The sequence below is a fragment of the Ammospiza nelsoni genome, chromosome 9 (genome assembly GCF_027579445.1).
Source record: "Ammospiza nelsoni isolate bAmmNel1 chromosome 9, bAmmNel1.pri, whole genome shotgun sequence".
NCBI classification, from domain to species: Eukaryota; Metazoa; Chordata; class Aves; order Passeriformes; family Passerellidae; genus Ammospiza; species Ammospiza nelsoni.
In genome coordinates, this window is record NC_080641.1 from 12,211,558 (window position 1) to 12,227,620 (window position 16,063).

At 45.5% G+C, this 16,063-nt stretch overlaps 1 protein-coding gene across 1 annotated transcript in view; it reads right to left on the reverse strand.

The window, feature by feature from the left end:
- Positions 1-16,063, reverse strand: part of HMCN1 (hemicentin 1) — a 164,598-nt gene that overhangs the window by 26,564 nt on the left and 121,971 nt on the right. Inside the window, exons 58-74 of the mRNA XM_059478185.1 lie at positions 14,198-14,359; positions 13,894-14,007; positions 13,573-13,775; positions 13,262-13,343; positions 13,017-13,148; positions 12,650-12,799; positions 11,461-11,620; positions 10,773-10,897; positions 9,178-9,361; positions 8,909-9,006; positions 7,676-7,954; positions 6,839-7,029; positions 6,102-6,183; positions 5,112-5,248; positions 2,057-2,198; positions 921-1,065; positions 77-204 (exon numbers count right to left, since the gene is read on the reverse strand). Coding sequence (XP_059334168.1) covers positions 77-204; positions 921-1,065; positions 2,057-2,198; positions 5,112-5,248; positions 6,102-6,183; positions 6,839-7,029; positions 7,676-7,954; positions 8,909-9,006; positions 9,178-9,361; positions 10,773-10,897; positions 11,461-11,620; positions 12,650-12,799; positions 13,017-13,148; positions 13,262-13,343; positions 13,573-13,775; positions 13,894-14,007; positions 14,198-14,359 — 2,514 coding nt within the window. The remainder of the gene's footprint in view (positions 1-76; positions 205-920; positions 1,066-2,056; positions 2,199-5,111; positions 5,249-6,101; positions 6,184-6,838; positions 7,030-7,675; positions 7,955-8,908; positions 9,007-9,177; positions 9,362-10,772; positions 10,898-11,460; positions 11,621-12,649; positions 12,800-13,016; positions 13,149-13,261; positions 13,344-13,572; positions 13,776-13,893; positions 14,008-14,197; positions 14,360-16,063) is intronic.

A 16,063-nucleotide genomic window follows, 5' to 3' on the forward strand; every position in this document is an offset into this window, starting at 1 on the left:
AGAGCAGCTAAGAAGGAGCTAAAGTGAGACTGCCTGTGTCAGCAGCAGCCTGCAGCCCGTGGACTGGCTGCCCTACCGAGGACGTGCAGGTCGAGGCGCTGGCGCTCGCTGCCCGCGGCGTTGGTGGCCATGCACACGTATCTGCCAGTGTCAGCCACCTGAGCCCAGGGGATGTGCAGGGAGCCATCCTCCAGCACCAAATACCTGCAACAGAGCAAACGGGGCTGCCCACCAGCCATCCACAGGGCACCCTGCCAGAGCACACAAGAGATGACTCTGGGGACACAACCAACGGCCCAAATAAAGCATGCATTAATTGGGGCACAGTTCTCTGACTAATCTCACTCTTTCCCAGCACATGCATTTCCCAAAGAAATTATGAAATCTGGCTGACATGGTGATGTCACATAAGTGATACTGGATTTACAGAAAACAGCCAATCCCCTTTCATTTTGGTTTCTCATTTAACCTTAAAAATCTTAATGCCTGCACTTTTTCTTTGCAATACAACAGAATTGCTTAGTATTTGCTCAGTTCTAGAAAATGCCAAACTTCTTCCTTCTAAAACAGTCAGGAGACAGAAACCATTCACTATAATAAAAGTTGGTACTAAAACATGTATAAAAATCTTCCTGTATTAGAAAATACGGAATAGCTTTTGGTCTGCATTAAATTGCTTGACTTCATCCCAAAACTCTGTGTATGTATAAAAATCTAAAGATCTTCCACATTTACTCTTCAAAATCTCTAATGTCAGAATAATTATATTTGGTTGCCAAGGGCATTTTTTAATCTTTCTTAACAACAAAAAGGTGAAATCTTAGGTGCTGCTACTTTTCTCTAGAACAATTTAATTTTCTGTAATAAATACATTCTTAAATAGCAATGAAGAATATTTATGCTAAAATTCTGGACAATACCTGGAATTGTTTCCAGTAAAAACAGCCCCATCCTTCCTCCAGGTGATCCTGGGGGCTGGAACTCCTTCTGCAGCACACTCCAGCAGGGCAGAGGTGTTGATGTGCACCATGACAGTCTGGGAGCTGCTCCGGATCATGGGAGCCACTGCAAGGGACAACTGCTGATGACACAAAGAAGTAACTCTACACTGCAGTGATTGAAACTGAACACATGAAAAGAGCTGCAGCAGTGGGTCTGGGTTCATTGCAAAGACAGGAACAAGTTTCTTACCATTCTGGGTGATGGTAATTGCCAAGGTGCAGCAGGAAAGGAGAAAGAAAGTTTGGCTGAAATGCATTGCAAAGGTCAGCCCTGCAAGTTACTGCAAAGGGTACTACTGAGCTAAAACAGCAGGAGTTCAGCACATGGAATTCAGCAAGCTAAGGCTGGGGGGATATCCTTGCTTCCTGATTACACACTAAGGAGAAAAAAGGACTTTAGCTGGACCAGGTAAGGCCAGTCACTGGGGGCACAGGGTAAGGCAAGGCCCATGTGACTGGGCTGGAAACAGAACGGAAAAAGGGGGAAAAGTTCCTTCCAGTCACCTGAGTGTGAGAGTAGAATAACTTCTCATCAGACTAGAGGTGAGAAAATAAAAAGGTTTAAAACAGAGCTCAATGGTAGCACAGGACAAGTATCAAGCATAAGGCCCCTCAAGCCCTGTGCTCTGCAGCTGCAGAGAAGCTGCCACAACTCTCAAGCCAGCTGTGAAACCTTGTCCCCAGGGTGCCAATCAAATGCTTCAAAGAATTGCTCTGGGTTTGTTCAAGAGCATTTGACAGTGTTCACTGATATGTGATATCAGTGGATATGGGTGTTCACTCTGGATGTATCCTGACTCCATGTCAGGATGATGTCTGGATGCAGCCTCTGCATCCAGGAAACACAGACAGATGGGAGAGTGAGCCATTGCAAGTGCCCAGTAGGTCACTTAGTCTGGGGCCAGCTGTGGGCTCAGCAGTGGGACATGAGACCATGCACATGGCCCTACAGTTTGGGCATGGCCTGAGAGGCCAACACATGGCTGGAAAGTGACCACAAATGCTCAGTTCCCGCTGCCTGAACTGCTGCAAAGCCCAAGGTTGCCCGAGGTTACCGTGCACTGCCAGCAGGAACTCCCTGGTGGTCTCCCCTGCCACGTTCCTGGCCACACAGGTGTATCTGGCAGTGTCCCCCAGCTCGGCGTTGTTGATCTGCAGGTACCTCCCGCTGGACAGGATCCGCAGCCGGGGCCCTCCCTGCGGGCACACAGACACAGGCAGGGCTTAGCCCTTCACTGCTGGCCCCTCTGCACAGAACATCTGCACTGCACAGCACTAACAGCCAGCAGAGAAGGGCACCAATGAACCAGGGACTGAGCTCACTCCTGCCTTTACATCCCTGAAGAGAAAAGGGTGAAGAAAGCTTTTAAAACTTAGCATTGCCTACTGGTTCTCCATGGAAACCCCTAGTGAGGCTTGTGCTTGAAGGAGGCAGCTGTTACAGAGCCAAAGGGCTTTGGAGCTTTTATGGAAAGGGGCACCTAATAGCACATGATTAATTTCATTTATCTTGTTATCTATGCACACTACAGGCAGAAGGAATCAAAGTTTCTCTACACTTCCAGCATCACAGTCTGGCTCAGCTGGGAGGCAGCACAGGCTTAGCCAGCTCAGTTCACCAGCCAGGAGTTCACCAGCCAGCAGTCCTGGGCACAGGCTGCCCCCTCTTCCCAGTCCTGCAGTGACACCACAGCCCCTGCCAGGAGCCAGTTCAGTGAGAGCTTCACCACACCCAGCCTGGGTTGTGTCTGCATCAATCACTGACAGCAACATCAGCTACGAGTGCTCACAGACCTGACTGAACAAAAACCAGCAGGAAAAAGAGTACAAATGCAGCTTTTCCAGTATGTGCTGCCCACCCTCTGGAACTAAAGCTGACATTCCCTTCTACTCTTCTGGGTAGAGGGTCTGAGAAGGGCACCCCAGAGAGATGAAACTCCAGTGGCTCTGCACAAGCACCCTGGTAGTCTGCTCTCACCCCAGGCACCAGCTCCAAGGCTGCAGTGCAGGGCTGGAGCTCTCAGGTGACACAATTCACCACCAGGGTGGGTTACTGGCAGATTGTGGGCTATCACTGGCCTTTCCTGTTGAGAACACAACCTGTGTGATGGTTTCTAAACACAGAAATCTAGAGATAACAGAAGACAGAGGATGAAGCTATATCTTAATCCTTAGGCTCTACTCAAAGTAAGCCAGAAAACTCATGTTGGGAAAAAAAAATACAAACTCAGAAAGTATTTTAGTGTTTGAAAAAAGCCAGGTTAGGCCAGGAGGCTTCTATTCTTAAGTCTCAATGTGCATTTCCAAAATCCCTCAAGAGTGCCACAACTTCAAAGCTGCTGGAGGCCATATCTTTCCATAGTTCTGCTGCACAATTCCATCACTCAGCACACAGAGATGGACTAGGGCAGGCCTCACCTCAAAATCTGTCCAGTGGAAGACAACAAAAGCGGGAGGAATGACAACCTCCACAAAGCTGCTTCACAAAACCAGTGATATTTGAATTGAAGTAACACTGCAGGCTGAGAACCTGCCTTTCTCCAGCCCTCTCCTGTCACTGTGACACCTCCACTTCTCCAGGCAAGGAGCATGATTTTCCAAGGAGCTCCTCACCTCTCCTCCCACACCCAAGGACACCCATTTCCAGCTGCTCAGGATTAGTCAGCTGTTACATTTCTTTGGGGTTGAGAAAGCAGCTGGACACTGGGGAGAACATTGATTTCTCCTGATGTCTAGCATATGAGCTCATGGGTGGGCAGGCCCTGGCACAGGGTGCCCAGAGAAGCTGTGGCTGTCCTTGGATCCCTGGCAGTGTCCAAGGCCATGCTGGACAGGGCTCGGAGCAACCTGAGATGGGGGAAGGTGTCCCTGCCCGTGGCAGTGGGTGGGACTGGATGGGCTTTGAAGTCCCAAGAAGCTTCAGCCCTCACATTCTGACATGAGTTCATGAGGCAGGAGGAGAACTAACAGTGCAAAGATAATTCCCAGGTTACCATCTGAGCATCTCTGGCTGTCACAGAGGCTGTTCCTCTACTTTTGTTTTCTGGTGAATATTTTTAACAGGAGCCGCTTTTCATGGTTTATGTTCCCTAAGCACTGCTTTCCAAACACAAGCTTTCCAATGAAGACCAAGGCAAAAAGCATTCATGTATTTAATTTCCAAGCTTTGTTCAATCTTGTTTTCATTTAAAAACCTCACCACCCAATTAGAGAATTAACTGTCCAGAAGTAGAACGGTCCTTTTAAATTTGTTTCCAGTTGGTTCCTGGGCTATATTAAGATCATGGTCCCTAGCAGCACTTTTTAAGACATGTTCACCCACCAGATCCTTCTTCCAGTTACATTTAATTCTTCTAAATCAACCACAGAGAAAGAGTCTGAGGAATGACATGTCAGAGGAAAGCAAACAAGCAAAAACTTGGGTGAAGATTTAGTGATGGATCACAGCTAAAGGAGAAAATTCATAATCTGTATTTGTTTCCTCTTTATTAATGAATAAAGGTTGAGAGAAAATTTGTAATTAATAACTGAACCTTAATGTTCAGCTAAGAAGGACCTGTTCTGTGAGTGGTCCCAAGGATGGAAAAGAAAAAATTCTTTTCTTACAAATCATCCTCACCTTATTAATTGTCTCTCAACCAGCAAAGACTCTCTGCCTTGCCATGGCACTATGGAATTCTGAGCGGGAAAGATGCACTTGGTACAAAACCCATTTTCTTTTAAAGAACTTCAATTCCTTTCTAAATGCTACTAGAGTAGGAGGATGCATAATATAGCCAAAGGAAACATAGAGTGCAGTCTTGTCTCAGCTACCTTTCCTGGGAAGCCATTCAGGAGTTTACCGAAGGCTTCTAGCATTGCTCAGAGGATCCAGGAGGAGCAAGGGATCCCCCTAAAGGAAAAAAGAACAAGTAACAGCGGGATGGCCACTCCACCCACTGGCTCTGGGGGCTCATTGGGGCTGACTGCAGGCACTGGGGCTACCCAGCTGCTCTGAGCTGGGGGTATGTGACTCGGGCTGAGGGCTGCGTGAGCAGAGCAGGACACCTGGAGCACTGCTGTGACAATGCAGCGAGCAGAAGGCCAGCACCAAGGCTGGCAGCTCAGTACCTCCAGCAGCTCTCCATTCTTCAGCCAGGAGATGGTGGGAGGGGGCACAGCGTCCGACCTGCACTCCAGAATAGCCTGGCTGTTCTGCAGCACCGCCAGCTCCTGGGGCCCTCCAGTACCGGCGATGTTGGGGGGGACTGGGACAAAACACAGAGAACAAAATCAACACCACACATGTGAACTGTCAAGAAAACTACTGATTGAAAACTTCCAGTTTATCTCAAGTTTAAAATAAATGCAAAGCTGTGGTATCATTAATTAGTTCTTCCTCTCAATACCTGTGTTAAATACAGCAGTATATTTCACATGTCTGTAGAGTGAGCATAGTAAACTTGATCCAACCAATACTGACATCTGTGAGCTTCTTGGATATTCAAAATAAGACTTGGAATTGTAACAGAAATCAGGTGGAACCTCCCTTCTTATTGTGTTGTCACCATGATATTTTCTGAAAAATCCTCTTTGCCCAGGATTTTCTCCTGGGAAGGTGAGAAGCCTCAGAGAAGGAATGAAAACAATAATTATCTGTTTGCTGCTTTGAAATGTGGCTTTGACATTGTTTATCAACAGGTGAATGTTTGTTTGGTTCCATGTGATTTGTTTTAATTTAATGACCAGTCATGGTCCAGCTGTGTCCAGGCTCTGAGGAGTCACAGGTTTTCTTTATCATTCTTGTTAAGCTTTCTGTTGTCTCCTTTCTCTTTCTTTAGTATAGTTTTAGTAAAGCATTCTTTTAATATAATATCATAAAATAATAACTCAGCCTTCTGAGACATGGAGTCAGATTAATCTCTTCCCTCGTCCTGGGGACCCTGACAAACACCACACTGTGTATCACATTCAGAATAACCATCCTTAATGAGAAACACTATTATGATCATATCACAGAATATTTCATCTTTAGGAATATGTGTTTGTTACCTGAGATGATGACATGTACCTTTGCAGTTTACAGTTTGAGAAAATTTTTTTTTCCTAAATTAAACTTACCGTGCACTCGTACTAAATACTCCTTGTCATCATCTCCTGCCAGGCTAGATGCTAAACATGTGTATCGTCCTGTGTCCTCCACCTGGAAACACAGGAACAATTTCAGCACCAGCACAAACTTCAGATTATGGGAAAAATTCAGCAAAACCAAGAAATACAAACACAGTAACAACATACAACAGGCAGCACTTGAACACAAGCACAGGAGACACAGAATGCCTGGAAAGAAAGTAATGGAATTGTTGAATACTTCTTTATTTCGTTTTGATGGAGTTATTCAGAGATAGCTCAGGAGTTGCAGGACTCCCTAAAATCTCACTGGATAATGTGTATCCAGCACTGAAGATGGAACTGGCTATAGGGATCCACCTAAGGAAGGCTCAGGTTTGGGTACTGAAGATATCCTTTTGTGCACACAGTCATTAACATCATCTCCTTCCTATGAACTCCTCATTGTACAGCCCAGAAGTGTTTCTTTTACAAACAAAACAAGCAGCAATCGATCCCAAACTTTATCTCACTTCTGTCTGGGGAAATTCACCTGGGCATCAACAGCTGGACCCAGCCTTAGGTTACTGATGCAAGTTTTTAAAGGTTCTTTGACCTGGGTCCTTCTCTAACCACAAATGCAGGTGGGTGAATTTCAGGGGTTTTTAGGACACCTCTGAGGATGGTCCTAAGGTAGGAACCATTTTAGGGATTGCAGAACTGAGCCTATTTTGAAACAAACACTCTACCTGAGCACTGGTTATTCGGAGGGCTTCTCTTAGCACGTGAATATTGTCAGTCTGCAGCAGTGGGCGCCCATCCTTCATCCATGAGATTTTGGGCACTGGGATGCCAGAGGAGATGCAGAGAAGTTCAAGTGGATTGTTAACAATGACAGAGAGCTCTTCTGGTTCATCTGAACCATTGATATGAGGAGGCTCTGCAGAAGGAAAAACATTCCAGTTCTTTATAGACTCAAAACACCTGTAAAAACTGACTGATCTTGTGGGTAGAGTCTGTAAAATTAGTCTACATTGAATTATTTCTGAATGTATCATGAACTCACTGAGGAAACTCAGGTAATTTCTATCTAACTCTGCCTATTAATTTGCATATTTTATTATTTAGAATTATTAGTTAGAAAAAGTTTTAAAAAATACAGATAAAAAATTATATAATTTCAGCAAATATATTTATCAGCCTTTTAACTGTTGTGCTTTCAGCTGTGCATCTCCCTGTCAAGCTGAATTTCTGCTAAGCAAAGTTACTAATTTATAGCATATAATTATATGAATTATAGCACATTTCAGTACTTGGGAAATACATAGTGTAATTGCACATTCACACATCTTTAGGTATCTTTCATTTCCTTATTCCTCTCATTTATCATTATTGAAATGACCAGGCTGGACAGGGCTTGCAGCAACCTGGGCTAGTGGAAGGTGTCCCTGCTCATTCAGGGGGTGAAACTGGATGGGCTTTAAGGTCCCTCCCAACCCAAACCACTCTGTGATTCTGTGAGCCTATGGAAATGCTCCTGATCCCTGGAGGTGTTTAAAGTGTCATGCTGACAGGTGAGCACTCACCCAGCACCTTGAGGACGAACTGCTTGCTGCTGTGCCCAGCGGCGTTGGAGGCCACGCAGGTGTATCTGCCCGTGTCTGCAGGCTCTGCCCCCAGCACCTGCAGCACCATCCCGCGCCTGCCGGAGCTCAGGCGGGTCCCCAGGGGCAGGGCCAGGCCGTCCTTGAGCCACGACACGCTGGGGACAGGGGAGCCATCGCTCATACAGCCCAGCACGGCCGTGTCACCCCGCAGCACCAGCACCTCCTCCGTGCCCCCGGTGTTGTCCAGGCTGGGCGGCACTGCGGGGACACAGCTCAGTCACACACAGGAGAGAGGCACTGCAGGGACAGAGCTCAGTCACACACGGGACAGGGACAGAGCTCAGTCACACACGGGACAGGGACAGGGGACAGAGCTCAGTCACACACGGGACAGGGACAGAGCTCAGTCACACACGAGACAGGGACAGAGCTCAGTCACACACGAGACAGGGACATGGGACAGCTCAGTCACACACAGGAGAGAGGCACTGCAGGGACAGAGCTCAGTCACACATGGGACAGGAAACAGAGCTCAGTCACACATGGGACAGGGACAGGGGACAGAGCTCAGTCACACATGGGACAGGGAACAGAGCTCAGTCACACATGGGACAGGGACAGGGGACAGAGCTCAGTCACACATAGGACAGGGACAGAGCTCAGTCACACATGGGTGAGGGGCACTGCAAGGACAGAGCTCTGTCACACACATTGCAGGGACATAAGGACAGAGTTCAATCACACACAGGAGAGGCACTGTGGGGACATATCTCAGTCACACACAGCACAGGGACACAGGGACAGAGCTCTGTCACATGCAGCACAGGGGTATTCCAGGCACAGAACAGCTGGAACAGCTGCCCTTCCCCACTTACGTAGCTGTGCTAAAGCTTCCTTACAAATTAAATTCTATTATTTCTAAAAAAACCTGTGACACATTATGGGAGTTGGAACTAGATGAGCTTTAAGGTCCCTTCACCCAAATCACTCTGTGATTTTATGGTTATGAGTGACAATTCAAGAAAGGACTTTTCTAGGGTTAAAACACTTCTCATTTAAAAAAACCTCAACATTTTGAGAAGTTAGTATTTCCCCAGTGATCATCTCTAAGATGTACTTGTGGCTGTCTGCAATAAGGTGTTGGTGAGAAAGAGTAGATTTAAGAAACCAAGAATTAAGATTCTTTACATAAAACATTTCAGAGACACTCACCCAAAACTTGCAGGTTGTAATGTTTGTTGTGCACTCCAGCCCTGTTAGATGCTACACAAGTGTATGCTCCAGTATCAGATATCTGCACTCGGGAAAGCCTATGGAAAAAGCAATTAAAGCAAGCTGTAAATGGAATACATGGAACACATTACCTTTATTATGGGTGGTTTGGATCAAATTTTACTCTTGTTTCCAAAAATACAGCAGAATTATGCTGGTACTGCAAAAAAGAACAGAAAGTCAGCCAGTTAAAAGAAAAGAAAACCAACCTGAGGATCTGCCCAGCTGAGAGGAGCTTGATCTGGGAGGAGACAGACAGAGGAAGGCCATTCTTCAGCCAGTGGAGCTGTGGTGGGGGGGTGCCAGCAGCAGCACATTCAATATTTAGGGAGGTGTCCAAAAGGGCGGTGAGCTCCTCTGCTTCATCTTTACTATTGGCTATTGTTGGAGGAACTGCATTTTGTAGATGATGGAAAGGAACGCATTAAAACAGGCTCTTGAAACCATTTCACCCTGCAGGAAATCCTGCCCCTAATGCCCCACTGGCAATTCAGTAAGAGGATCCATTTTTGGTAGAGTAACCCCTCAGACAATAATATTGAGCACTAAAAATCATCCATTTATATATTTCAAATCAGAGGCACTGTGTAATGACAGTAGACTTCTCTTTGATTTGCCAACCTGCAGCAAGTAAGACATAGCTTAGGGCCTGAAGTTCCTGAGGAGAGAAGGACAGTGCAGGAAGGGATGGGCTGAACCCAACCAGAAGGGCCAGAAGGGACCACTCAAACTCATGGCCTTCAATAAATCTATAATACAGTGAAATCACAGAGGAGGAAAGTTAATTTATTGGTGTCTGGATGCATCTGCTTATTTCATTCTTGAATGGAGAAAGTTCAAAATGCCTAGGTAAGTATTCTGGATGATGACACAAGCTGCTGCTTTGGGGCTCTTTGGGGTTAGAGGTTAGTTTGAAAGCCACAGCCTTGGGGGGCTCACCATGTAAAGAAGCCCAGCCAGGTGCAGCTCCAGGCACTGGCTCAGTTAGAATCCCATCACTCACTGTGACAGTGACACCAACAAGACTTTTAAGTTGGTTATTGCTTGAACTTCAGCCAATGCAAACTGAGCACAAACTCCCTGCTGTTGTGCAGAGCCATTCTGTGCCAAAAAGATGTGCTGTGATCATTCAGCACTGTTTTTTATGATACCAAAGGTCATCTCTTACTGCTCTGCTCATGCCTGTGTTCCCAGTGACTGTGAGTCTGTGTAAGGGGAACAGACACCTACCCTGCAGAGAAACCCTGCCTGGGCAGAACTCTCCTCTCCTCCCTTCACTTAATGACCACATTTTCCACAACTTAAAATATCCACTCTCTATGCTGCTAAAGGATTACACTCACTAGCCACTGGATATCAAACTGTGCAATTTCCTTCAACACTCCCTCATTTTTAAACTCTTGGGACCTTTAACTATCAGCTCCCTTCATACCACTCTGCTCATGGCTGATGTGCTTTGATTGGAATTAGGGAAGATAATACAACAAAACAGCAGGGTTACAGGAAATCAGCCCAAATATAATCTTCCCCACAAGAAATAAAAAAATCACCACAAGCAGAATCCCTCTATTATGAAATCCACCCAAGAATTAATTCCTGTTTATCCCAAAACACATTTACCAGCAATTTCAACCCTTTTGTCATTGACAGAGCACCCTGTGTAATATCTACAGCAGAGGCAATTGGAAACATGTGCATGCAGGATTCCACTGCAGACAGGCATTCCTCCCTGGGCTCTCCCTTGGGAGCACTCCCAGGGATAGATTATGGAGCAGGCTTGGGTTTCACATCTGGCAGAACTCACCATACACATTCAGGTTGAAAATCCTGTCCTCCTCTCCTGCAGGGTTAGTAGCCACACAAGTGTATTTTCCTGTGTCTGAGGTGAGAGCTCTGGAGATGTTTAATGTGCTGCCATCTGGAGTCACTCTACAAGGACCATCACAAAGCACAGGGAGTTTGTTTACTGTTCCTCTGACCTAGCAAATAAACAATCTGCTCTGGACATTTCAGTAACTACCTCTATCCTCCTGGGAGCTTGATGAGACAAGCATCGTGTTTTGCAAAATATTTCTGTTAGAGACAGGCTAAGAAGTTTTTCCTAGACATGTCCTGTTTAACTTGGTTTTAAGATTCAACTCCAGCCAGGCTTCTGAAGGACCCATAATGATAAGCTTTAAGTGAAATACTTCCATGCCTCAGATCTTTCCCCTCCAAAGGAACTAAATGACCTTAATAAACTTTCATGAAGCGAATAAATATTTATGGAATTCATTAACTGAGAAAGACATAAATATCATGAACTTATCTCTGTTAAGAAAATGAAATTTTTAAAAATCAAAGGACTAACAAATTATACTTAATTTATAGAAGCTGAGGAGGGAGATGATGTTCTTAACCTGGCTAAGCTCCAGTTCAGGATCTCCTCATATTCCCCCCTTAGGGCCCTTAAAATTATTGAAGAGAATGCAGTGTCTGCTAGTTTTTCTTGCCTTATCCTCTGTAAATCATCGCTGGCAACTGTTTTTCCATCCTTCAGCCACTGCACATCTGGGGAGGGCACGCCAGTGGCATTGCAGAGCAGCTGGACACTCTCTCCCAGGAGGACACTGACCTCGCTCGGCATCTCAGAGCCAGCAATACTGGGAGGAACTGGAAATGCACCACAGAAGGATGAGATTCAGCAGCAAGAAATGTAACCTGAACTAGAAACAGCCTCACTGCAGCAGCTCATGGGCATCAGCCCTTAGTACAGCACCTGGGGCAGGCTCTCAGCAGCTGCGGCTGCCCCTGGACCCATGGAAGTGTCCAAGGCCAAGACAGACAGGGTTTGGATAGTGGAAGGTGTCCCAGCCCATGGCAGGTCCCTTCTAGCCCAAACCAGTCTTGGATTCTGTACCCAACACCATCATAGCCCTGTGAACAGCCACCCTAATTCCATCCTAATCAAAGCCATTTCCAGCCTGCATTCCCAAGGAACAAGGATGAAAGTCCTGCTATCCATGAAGTCAAGACTGTCAGTTCCACTAATAAGTTCTGAGCATTTCAAGCAATTTCAGACACATTTGATCAAACAACCAGCTTGACATTCCATTCCTAAACTTAGAGAGAAACTGGCAGGCAGGGGTACACCAGTGCAATTAGTGGGGATGAGTCATTAGGAACAGAGGAAAACACAACAGTTGCAGATTAAGGGTGATTCACAGCAAGGCAGGAGGCAATTCCATAACAAATAAGGGTTTGTCATTTGAGGTGGGGGTGGGGAAAGTATTCCTAAGGAAATTCTGGCAGTAGGTCTTTGCTAACTCCTGCCATAGCACAACAGGTACTACTGCTCCTGAATCCATCTCTGTGTGCTGCTCCACAACCAACCAAGGCAGCTCCAGTGCTCAGCAGGAGGAAGGATGTGACCAGCAGCAGACACACACACACACACACACACTAACTGCAGAACACTGTTCAAGTTCCACAGTCAGGGCTTAAGGATATTCTTTTCCATGCAAATTTTGGACTAGAAGTATTGAATTCTCCAACCACTCTCCCATCTGGTTACAAAAGTAACAGTCCAAATTCTGGACTTTTCTATGTGGTTATCTGATCTCAGTGTCCCCAGCACAGACAGTGTCACATTTACCCAATGTTCCATTAGCTGTGTTCCCTGCATCCTCCCCCATCCCTTACCTTGGATGGAAAGCACATAGGATTTCTGAGCTTTCCCCTCTGGATTGGAGGCAATACACGTGTAGGTGCCACTGTCCAGGAGCTGAGAGCGAGCGATCTGAAGCTTGCTTCCACCAGATAAAATATGAACTTCAAGGGAATCCAAGTTTTCTGAAATACATAAACAAGTCATCATTCCAAACCAGTTACAGGGAGCAAACATCTCTTTTGGGAGAAATTGTTCCATCAAAGTTTCTAAACAAAGATTTCAATCAGTTCTCATAAATGTCTAGAGACAAATAAAGAAGAAACACAAACCAGACAGCAAACAGCAAAGTGGTGCCTCGAAGAGGGGAATAAGAAGAGGGAAAAGCATGAGAAATATTACCTATTGGTTTTCCATTCTTAAGCCACACTAATGTGGGTGGAGGAATTCCAGTAGCATCACACACAAAGGTGACAGGATTACTGATGGATTCACTGACCAGCTCTTGCTCAGGGCCCTCTATACTTGGAGGCACTGTGAATGGAATAGAAGCAGTAAGAATGTTATGTAAACTGATTTGGAAGTGCCTAATCTGCTAAGTTTGTGTTATTATAATAACTATCGTAGATGATGCAGAGGGCGCTTACCATAAACATTGAGATGGAAATTTTTATCATCTCGTCCCACAATATTTATGGCTTTGCACACATACTGTCCTGTGTCAGAAACCTGAAACAAGTTTTAAAAGAAATCATTATGGATTCTTATTTTCATGCTACAGTTTAGAGACATTAACAACCTGTGCCTCTGCCAACTCAAAGTGCTTCTCACAGGATGAAAAGCCTCCAGGAAACACATGTCCCATGTACAGCAAGAAAAACACACCACTAAAGAGTGAAATAATTGCTTGGCAGAGGCAGAGCAGTGGCAGATGCAGCCTCCCCCCAGCCTGGCCCACCTCTGCAGCCTTTATCCGCAGGGTCTGTCCGTCTGCCAGGACCTCCAGGGCAGCAGAGTCGGGGAGGAGGCGGCCGTTCTTGTACCAGGTGATGACAGGGGCAGGGATGGCGTTGGACTCGCAGTCCAGGGTCACCGGGGTGCCCACGCGCACGGTCAGCGCCGTCACCGACGCCCCCCCCTGCGCCTTGATGCTCGGGGGCACTGGGGAGGGAGCGCACAGTCAGCTCTGCATTGTGCTGAAACAACCCCATAACGCAGATAAACCTCCCCACGCTTCCCAAGCAACAAATACTATTTCAGAAAATAGCAAAACACAAACCAAGGACAGTTAGGAAGCTCTTCTTCTGACTTTCCCCAGCTTGGTTCCTGGCAGTACAAGTGTATTCTCCACCATCCGACAGCCTGGCTCGGGGAATCTGCAGCGTCCGAGCACCTGGAGCGAGGAGAGAAGGCTGGAGGTTTGCTCTGTGCTGACTGTGCCAATCCCAAAGGCTGGTTTAGAATTGCAGGTGTAACAGGCTGAGCACAGGCACTGTGCTCCACGAAGAGTGGCCATGGGCCCTGTCAGGACAAACCAGACAGAAGCTGAGCCCAAAGGCTGCAGAATAGCTGAGATTCCTCACCAGGCACAATAAAAGTGTTGGAATTTGAACTGATAGGCTTTCCATTCTTGAGCCAGATGAGATCAGGAGGTGGAAAGCCCGTGACCTCGCAAGTCAGAGAGATGAAATTATTCACCACCACGGTCAGATTCTCGGGGTTAGTCCCAACAACACTTGGAGGAACTGTGGAGAGAGAAATACATTAATAGCACCTATTACTGCATCAGCAAAGGATCTCCCACAAGATCATGAATTACTATATTAAAGCTGAATTGCTGCATTTTGCCAAAGAGCCAGGTTGCAAAAATCTTCCACATCCTATGAATGGATCTACTGCTCTTTGGATGCATCTGCAAATGAGACTGAAACAACCTAATGGTCCTGTACTTCACAACAATGTCAATTACTCCATTTGCAGTCCTTCTGTGCTGGCCGCTTGGGAGGGCTAGTGAACCTACACCAGATCCTGACAATGCACTGCCAATTTTCTATCAGTGCTCATGGACATTTGCTGTGTGAGGCAGGACACAGCAAATTCTCACTGTCAGGATACGTAGGATGACTATCACTTCTTCCTGATTCCTTGCTGCTCCTGTTCTCTCTGGAACAATCTATTTTCCACCTACAGAGACCCCAAATTTTTTCCTCCCAACACAGTTCAGAGTGGTTCTGTCAACCAGACAAACCTGTTGCTTAGCAGTGAGTTAAGCACTGGAAAATCCTGGCATGCAGCATTGCTCCAAGGGGTGCATTCCTTAAGCTTACAAGTCCCAGAATTTTAAAATCAAGAATACTTTGACATGTGACCTTTCTACAAGAATGATTTAGAATGAAAGAACTGTAAATCTCTTCCTTTTAATAACCCCCAAGCTCCAGTTGCCATGTTTTTGCAGTGGGGATATATAAAACACTTAAGAGGAAGGCAAAAGCATGTTCTTGGCTTTATTGGGTGGAAAAATCATTCCAAAGAACACATGGAATCCTCCTCTTCAAAGACAGAAACACTGAAGTATTTTGGCCCATCTCCCCCTGAAATGCTCCAGCTGTTTGCTGCCACTTGAGTGACACAAACCAGTCATTAAGGCAACTTTATGGCTCCTCTGGGCACTGCACAAACAAGAGCAGCCCATGTAAATGGGGAATCCAGCCTGTATTTTTCAGCTTGGAATAACTGAAGAATATTTCCCTGATAAAGAGGATAAAATGGTTCACCAGAGCAAGTGGAGAATTGTGACGGCATTTGATAGTTATTTATATTTATTTACTTTTACAGTTCATCTTCCACAGATGTGACTATTGGCAGTGGGTAATTTAATGTACAGGGCCAAATCTCAGCAGTCTTTAATGGAACTTGCTTAAATTGTGGCAGTGTTGATTTCAATTTCTGCAGCAAAAAGCACCCACAAATGTACCACAGGTAATCTGCTTATGCAAGTGTATCTGTATGTGCATAAAGTCACAGTCAGGGGCTCAAATACAGCACTCAGCATGAAAATTACCTATTATTTCCCTACTATTTTAAATCTGGGTGCTTATTTCCTATGTTTTAAAAGGTGTTATATTTGTTTTATTATTCAGATCATCTTCAGTATTTTATTTAAACTTATGGGAGCAGTTCTATTAGAAACACATAAAAATGCTGGGAAACAGTCTTTTTTGTGACATTGACAAAACACAGATCCTGCTGCTTACTGATAATGCATTTTCCTTAATGCTTCACCCTGTGTGGTCTTTTCCTGAACAGCTACACTCTAATTTTTCAAATTAAACTGCATTAAGAAAAATACACCTAAGTTGCTAATACTATTGAGTTAGAATTGAAACTTCATGCAAATATTTCTTTTAAGAGAATAGTATTCAGCCATAGTCACTAAAACCAGATGTTTT